This window comes from Salmo salar, chromosome 25 (genome assembly GCF_965601325.2).
Source record: "Salmo salar chromosome 25, fSalSal1, whole genome shotgun sequence".
In the NCBI taxonomy this organism is placed as follows: domain Eukaryota; kingdom Metazoa; phylum Chordata; class Actinopteri; order Salmoniformes; family Salmonidae; genus Salmo; species Salmo salar.
In genome coordinates, this window is record NC_138315.1 from 18,929,999 (window position 1) to 18,938,066 (window position 8,068).

The window sequence follows — 8,068 nt, forward strand, 5'->3', positions numbered from 1 at the left end:
TTGGATGTCCTTTGGGTGCTGGACCATTCTTGATACACACGGGGAAACTGTTGAGTGAGAAAAAACAAGCAGCGTTGCAGTTCTTGACAGAAACCAGTGCGCCTGGCACCTACTACCACACACCATTCACAGGCACTGAAATCTTTTGTTTTGCCTATTCACCCTCTGAATGACACATACACAATCCATGTCTCAATTGTCTCAAGACATAAATGTCACATCAATAAGGAATCATAGCTTTCACCTGGATTCACCTGGTCAGTCTATGTCATGGACATTCTTAATGTTTCGTATAGTCAGTGTATTTTCTTAGTCACGTAAAGTGACACAGGATGGTCATAATGCTTCTTGACAGTATCAAAGTGTATTTTCTACAAGTAATTTAAAATGAGATTTTTTTTTTTTGAAAAAAATGTACTGAGTACAACAAAGGATTTCCGAAACAAACTTTCAAACGAAAGCAAACTTCTTGGCAGGGAAATAAAACATTTAAATCACTGTGGGTTTGACACTTATGTAGGTGTCATAACCAGCTATAAAATAATGCAATATATGTCACAACAGCTGTAAATATATGGGTCATGACAGTATGATACTAAGTGTCAAGTAAAGTGTTAGTGTTCATTTTAAGACCATATTGTTTGGAACAATCACCTTTCCAGAGTGGGCTCTATGCTAATTGAAGGTGTGGTCAATTTTACGATCAGCACCAACACAGTGAATAGGAAAATGGATTCAAAGAGAACTCCCTCTGCTGGCGACTTGGTGAATGTGAAATCCTAAAGGGGGGATGTAATTGGTTAATGACTTATAATGTAAACAATGGGTAATTTCATTAAAAGTACCAGAGCCCACTCTGGAAATATTACATTACAAACAATATGTCTAAAAATAAGCTAAATCAAAAAGGATAGTTTTGAGATACTCATATTTTTATATTGAATAAATTAATGTGAACATTTGTATTTCAGAATCTAGACATACAGTACGCCATATTTGAGGGAACACTATATGGAGTATAATGGCACCAATATGTGTCTGTATCATGTACAGCTCACAGATCATAGGGTCTTAATAGATCTAAAAAGGGCCTAAAATGGCCAATTAAACATCCTTCCTCCCAAAGAAGTTCCTTTGTGAGAACAATCTAGTTGCCACAAGAAAAGGGCAACCAGTGAAAAACAAACATCATTGTAAATACAACCCATGTTTATTTATTTTCCCTTTTGTACTTTAACTATTTGCACATCATTACAACACTGTATATAGACATTTAAAATGACATTTAAAATGTCGTTATTCTTTTGGAACATTTGTAATGTTAATTTGTTATTATTTCACTTTTGTTAATTATCTATTTCACTTGCTTTCCATGCCAATAAAGACCTTAAATTGAAATGTAATTAATTGAGAGAGTGAGACAGCAAAGAGAGTTTCAAGAGTGATTTGTTAAGTTACACTGCCACCCTCTGGTCACCACTGTACTTGTAGAATTCATTTAGTGTTCGTTTAACATCAGGCTAATCAGAAGTAAAACATTTCCGTTTTTACACTCTGCCATAGCTAAAATGGTACAATAATAGCACAACAACTGTAGCATCAATGTATGTTAGTGAAGACTAGATTATAGGCTGGAAATTAGTAAAAAATATTGCCATTACAGAAAATGTTTGTTATTATACAGAACATTCTGGCTCCATCTCCTAGTCAATAGGTAGACTGCAGTTTGAGATCATAAATATGCTATAAATCTTTCCAGATCCAGTCATAATCTTTAAAAATAAGCAAAAAAAACCAAGGGATGCAAAATTAGTGTCAAAAAAGTTTAAGTAGCTGAAATTACAGATCTGCAGGATATGTAATGAATTTCACCTTTAACCATCTATTGGTTTAATTTACATCACTCTTTCTCAGTTCCAAGAGGTTTTCCTCTGAGCTTGTATAGCCGTTGCCCTAGTTTGGATAGCCTGTCACGGTACTCAAGCCTCTGGTAGTTGATCTCTGGCACCCCTCTGAAGCCGAACAGTGCGCCCCACCAGGCAGCAGCGATCACGGCCGTGGAGTCGCTGTCCCCGCCATGGAAGAAGGCATGATTGGCCAGCTCAACCCAGGAGTCGCCTGCCCTCAGGAGGGCATCGTAAGCTATCATGGGAGCATCATGCCCACTGGCACCACCACAACCCTTGAAGCTCACCGCCCTATAGAAACTCTCCCTCTCCTTTACTCCGTAGGACTCTGGGAACTGAGGTTTGCTCTTTCCATCCAGAATGCCTCTCTTTTCTAAATAGGATTTCCACTGAATTCCAAAGTAGGCCCTGGAAAAATGAGATTGGTCAGAAGCAGATGAAACTTACACATCATTGTACTTTGTAAACCCAGGCATAGATGTAGGAATTTAATTTGGCATGTATTGTCGCAGCAAAATAATTCCGCAACAACAGGAATTTATCGTTTAGCCAATAATGTTACGTGATCGGTGATTAGGCTATCAGCTGGTAAAATGAGGATACATAAAAAGTGGAATACTGTTAATATAACTGGGTTGTTATATTATATAACATTGTGTGAAGTGTGACATGCATACAATCAAACAAAGGAGGCTGTTGGGCAGAGATATAGGAGTACAGGCTTACTATAATGGTTGGAATGGAGTGGTATCAAACATATCAAAGACATGGAACCCATGTGATTGACACCGTTCCAGTCCGCCCACCAGCCTCCTCTGCAGCCAACCACAACAAAGGCCTCACCAGTGCTCCATGTTCAGCTCCACACAATTGCCTGAATGCCTGACGTACTCCTTGGCTTTGTCCAGGACCTCCATGAGTCTGTGTCCCCAGGCCTCCACGGGCAGGGTGCCCCTCACTGCGTAGGCCGTGAACAGGGCTGCAGCCAGGGCTCCCAGGTAGCCTGTGGGGTGGTGGTGGGTCAGACGTCCACTCTCCACACTTACTGCTATCAGCAGGTGCTCCTGCTCAGGGTCAGGGAAGCGCAGGCCGATACACATGGCCCTCATGGCTGCCCCACACCCTCCGCCCCTCTTGTTGAAGGGAATCTTAATGTCTTTGTCAGTTCTCTGTCTGTGCCTTGCAACGCTGTTCATGCAGGTGATGCCTACAGCGGAGACAGAGAGAGTATAATTATTGAATAAAGATCAACATGTGGGTTTAAATGTAATCTACGAAATCCCCAAAAGTCATTATTTTTGATGATAGGGCCATAATCACTAACTAGTAATGCTGCATACTCCAATAAATGGTAAAATCTCACCTTTCTGGTAAAAATTGTTATAAATTGCTGTCACTTTTGAGGACATACACTCAACTGCACAGTACAAATATGATAAAAAACATGAAAGTATGAAATATTTATATGATGTCAGTTGAAATCAGAAGTTTACATACACTTAGGTTGGAGTCATTAAAACTCGTTTTTCAACCACTCCACAAATTTCTTGTTAACAAACTATAGTTTTGGCAAGTTGGTTAGGACAGCTGCTTTGTGCATGACACAAGTAATTTTTCCAACAATTATTTACAGACAGATTATTTCACTTATAATTCACTGTATCCCAATTCCAGTGGGTCAGAAGTTCATATACACTACTTTGACTGTGCCTTTAAACAGCTTAGAAAATTCCAGAAAATGTTGTCATGGCTTTAGAAGCTTCTGACAGGCTAATTGACATCATTAGAGTCAATTGGAATTGTAACTGTGGATGTATTTCAAGGACTACCTTCAAACTCAGTGCCTCTTTGCTTGGAAAAAGCAAAAGAAATCAGCCAAGACCCCAGAAAAAAAATTGTAGACCTCCACAAGTCTGGTTCATCCTTGGGAGCAATTTCCAAATGTCTGAAGGTACCACGTTCATCTGTACAAACAATAGTACGCAAGTATAAACACCATGGGACCACGCAGCCGTCATACCGCTCAGGAAGGAGACGCGTTCTGTCTCCTAGAGATGAACATACTTTGGTGCGAAAAGTGCAAATCAAACCCAGAACAGCAGCAAAGGACCTTGTGAAGATGCTGGAGTAAACAGGCACAAAAGTATCTATATCCACAGTAAAACAAGTCCTATATCGACATAACTTGAAAGACCGCTCAGCAAGGAAGAAGCCACAGCTCTAAAACCGCCATAAAAAAGCCAGACTATGGTTTGCAACTGCACATGGGGACAAAGATTGTACTTTTTGGAGAAATGTCCTCTGGTCAGATGAAACAAAAATAGAACCGTTTGGCCATAATGACAATCGTTATGTTTGGAGGAAAAAGGGGGACACTTGCAAGCCGAAGAACATCTTAACCGTGAAGCACGGGGGTGGCAGCATCATGTTGTGAGGGTGCTTGCTGCAGGAGGGACTGGTGCACTTCACAAAATAGATGGCATCATGAGGAAGGAAAATTATGTGGATATATTGAAGCAACATCTCAAGACATCAGTCAGGAAGTTAAAGCTAGGTCAAAATGGGTCTTCCAAATGGACAATGACCCCAAGCATACCTCCAAAGTTGTGGCAAAATGGCTTAAGGACAACCAAGTCATAGTATTGGAGTGGCCATCACAAAGCCCTGACCTCATTCCTATAGAAAATGTGTGGGCAGAACTGAAAAGGAGTGTGCGAGCAAGGAGGCCTACAAACCTGACTCAGTTACACAGCTCTGTCAGGAGGAATGGGCCAATATTCACACAACTTATTGTGGGAAGCTTGTGGAAGGCTACACGAAACGTTTGACCCAAGTTAAACAATTTAAAGGCAATGCTACCAAATACTAATTGCGTGTATGTAACTTCTGACCCACTGGGAATGTGATAAAAGAAATAAAAGCTGAAATAAATCACTCAACTATTATTCTGACATTTCACATTCTTAAAATAAAGTGGTGATCCTAACCTACTAGGATTAAATGTCAGGAATTGTGAAAAACTGAGTTTAAATGTATTTCGCTAAGGTGTATGTAAACTTCTGACTACAACTGTATTTCCTATTCAACAAAACTGTAAATTATAAAATGACTATATGATTTCAACTTCATTATAACTGTAAAATACATGTGGTTCAGTTGGTAGAGCATGGTGCTTGCAATTAGTTTCCCACAGGGGAGCAGTATGGAAAAAATAACAAAATATGAAAATATCTGCACTCTACTGTAAGTTGCTCTGGATAAGAGTGTCTGCTAAATGACCAAAAATGTAAATGCAAAAATATTTGTATGTGCAGGTTTTCTAAAGGTCTCTCTTGATCAAAACATCTTCCCCCATCTGTGAACGTCTCACAGAGCTCTAGATTGGCTTCCAGAACTCGTTAGGAACGCACCTTTCATCTCATGCTAATATTGTCTGTCTATGACAATAGGAAAGTGATTCTTTTAGATGAATGGCTATAAATTCTCTGAATGTGCTACCATGATGAAACCACACTCTCCTGCTGTGCTATGATGTAACGATGTGCTTTACCTGTCAGCCAGGAGTTGATGGACAGTCGAAAGAGCGAATTAAATGGTAGAAGGGACATCCCAGCTTAAAGTGGTTTCAGATTTCACATCATACGACACACAGGCTCATAAAAAATACTACTGTGTACGTGGGAACCAGGGCTATTGCTCAATGCAAGCCGTTTCGATCTACGGTGGTCACAGATTGATTTTTAGTGTAAATGTCAGTCAGAACCATGCAAGTCCCCTATATAGGGGACTTTATATCTAAGTTAAGTGTACTGTGCAGAAATATTGCCATTTGCAACTCATGTTAACACAACATGACACACCTCATAAAGGAATATAAACTGTTACATACCTGCTGCTCTTCCACCCATGTCTGTCATGCTTACAATGTACTTCTCCACCAGGGCTCCATACAGCACAGGGAGGGACGCCCCTTCCCCCTCCCCTACCTTGACCAGAGCATCAGCTGTAGCCAGGTGCATGACGGTGTCATCGCTAACAGGGAAGTCTATGGCATCCAGCTTCTCTAGACCTCCTCTCTTCTGAACTTCCTCATGTATTAACATGCCATCCTTTTCAAATTCCCAGATACCATGGTTGTAGCCCAGGGCATCTCCTACTCCACTTAGGACCATGCTGGCCTTGTACCTCTGTTCAAGGGGGACCGTGTCTGACATGGCGAGATCTGGTTGGTGTTCAATTACTTCTGTAAGAGATTCCATTGGATCATTGACTAATTGAATGTGACATTGAATGTCAATTAATATAAAATACAGAAAAAAGCTATTGAGACGAGATATGAGGGTGGGTATAATTTGTGGAACGTTTCAACAGGAATCTGTTCCAAAAAACGTAAAGTAAAAGGTTGCCAACCAACAACGCATACAAACCTAGTTAACTAGCTGCCAAATAGGCATTAACTCACCACGTAGCTTATTCTTAATGTTTGTCCATAGGCAACCAGAGTGAGGACAGACATTTTTCGGAATAAACGTGATGAGTATAAAACGCAATGAAATAGACCACTCCCTACCCGGTATCTTATTCTGCCGCTATACAACTTTGTATGCGTTGTTTTTTGGCAACCTTGTTATTTCCGAAGTTTTTGGAATAGATTCCTGTTGGAACGTTCCACAAATTATACCCACCCGAGATATGATGCTGTCAACCATAATGGGAGTCACTGAACCATCAAAGACAAACGTCACAGAATGTAGAGATATGAATGTATTGTGTAGAATTATCGAATGTACACAATACAAGTCGAGCTAGTGCAGTAAATTGATACCTTGTGCTGGTGGTTGATCTTATAGATTTATATAGGCAGAACTTGATGTTCGGTTCCCATCCTCGGAATGTTCAGTTTCGATTGTGCGGAATCCAATCCCTCCCAGCTCCATACAAGTAAACATTTCAACCACGACGAGCCATGACAAACACTTCCTGGGAAATGGACATTCGGATTGTGAATTTGCAATTGCCCCATCTGCTGGAAGTAAGTTGTACACTATCCTCACGTCTATTATCCACTTTATGCCGCATAAAACGTTTATAGGTTATTGTTAATGTTAAAGTTTGACCAAGGATACACACTTTGAATTGTACAACGAAATAGTTAACTGTTGATTAAACTGAGTGTGTCCTCACTGTGAAAAACCTAACTGACAGCGTCCCTCAGGAGTGCCGTTACGGTGAATCAGATAACGATGAAGAAGAGAGACATTCTACTCGTTATTTTTTTCTGCTTCACAGTCATTGAACTAAGCAGACCAAACCCAGCTGCTATCGCATTGGTGTTTATAGGAGAGCCACCCTTAAGCGGACCGAAAAAAATCAATTGTGAACGATCTCAGTAAGACGTATTTATTTATCCTCCATCTTTGGGTGAATTCCCCCAGACCACAGGAAAACCCCAAGATTATGTAAAATCCTGGTTCAACCAATGTCATCAATAAAAAATTGTTTTGGAGCTTATTGATAATGTTACCAAATTAGTTTACAATTTACGCTATATATCTATATAAAGTGTAAACCATTCATATTGTACACTGAGCAGTGGCGACCCATCTTTCAGGTCAGGTGGGGCTTTGAAAATGTATTATAATTGTTTTGGGTGGGGTGGGGGGTTGCCTGTTTTGCATGCTATTTGGCATTAATGAGTCATATATCAGTTTGCAAACAATGTAAAAAAAAAAAAAAAAAAAAAAAAAAAATGAAATTTAAACAATTAAAAATTATATATATATATATATCATTGAGTTAATAAAGCCGCACACAAACATGGTCTCTTTATTTGTTTTCTTGAGTAAGGCAGCTCCAAAATGCAGGTGTTTCAGCCTAGCTCAGTGCTTTCTGTGGTGGTGGGGGAAGCCAGCAGAAAATACGGAGTGTTGCGCCGTGATTGGCTCTGTGTTCTGTCACTCATGGGGACACTACGTCAAAGCAAAGGCTATAAGGAGACCTCGAAAATTCTAACCATTTGGGGTGCTGCCATAGAGTTACATTAGAAGTGCCCATCCAAGAATGCTCAAGGTCATTGGCCACAGATAAAATTACTTCAAATCACGTTATATGTACAGTAGCTTTGATTGGACTGATCATGTCAACAGCATACTTTCAAAATC

The 8,068-nt window shown here is 40.0% G+C and overlaps 1 protein-coding gene across 3 annotated transcripts; it reads right to left on the bottom strand.

Moving 5' to 3' along the window:
- Nucleotides 1-1,191: 1,191 nt before the first annotated feature.
- On the bottom strand, nt 1,192-6,905 carry LOC100194575 (ADP-ribosylarginine hydrolase). Of its 3 annotated transcripts, none has more exons than XM_045707213.2 (4): nt 6,733-6,905; nt 5,797-6,150; nt 2,799-3,114; nt 1,192-2,315 (listed from the first exon to the last, which is right to left on the bottom strand). In XM_045707213.2, the coding sequence occupies exons 2-4, from the start codon at nt 6,119-6,121 to the stop codon at nt 1,901-1,903; spliced, it is 1,056 nt and encodes a 351-aa protein (XP_045563169.1). In that variant the 5' UTR covers nt 6,122-6,150; nt 6,733-6,905; the 3' UTR covers nt 1,192-1,900. The 3 variants fall into 3 exon arrangements, with proteins under 3 accessions (XP_045563169.1, XP_045563168.1, NP_001133133.1); XM_045707212.2 differs by having other exon boundaries at nt 2,751-3,114; nt 5,797-6,147; nt 6,733-6,893; NM_001139661.2 differs by having other exon boundaries at nt 1,196-2,315; nt 2,751-3,114; nt 6,733-6,882.
- Between the last annotated feature and the right edge of the window lie 1,163 nt (nt 6,906-8,068).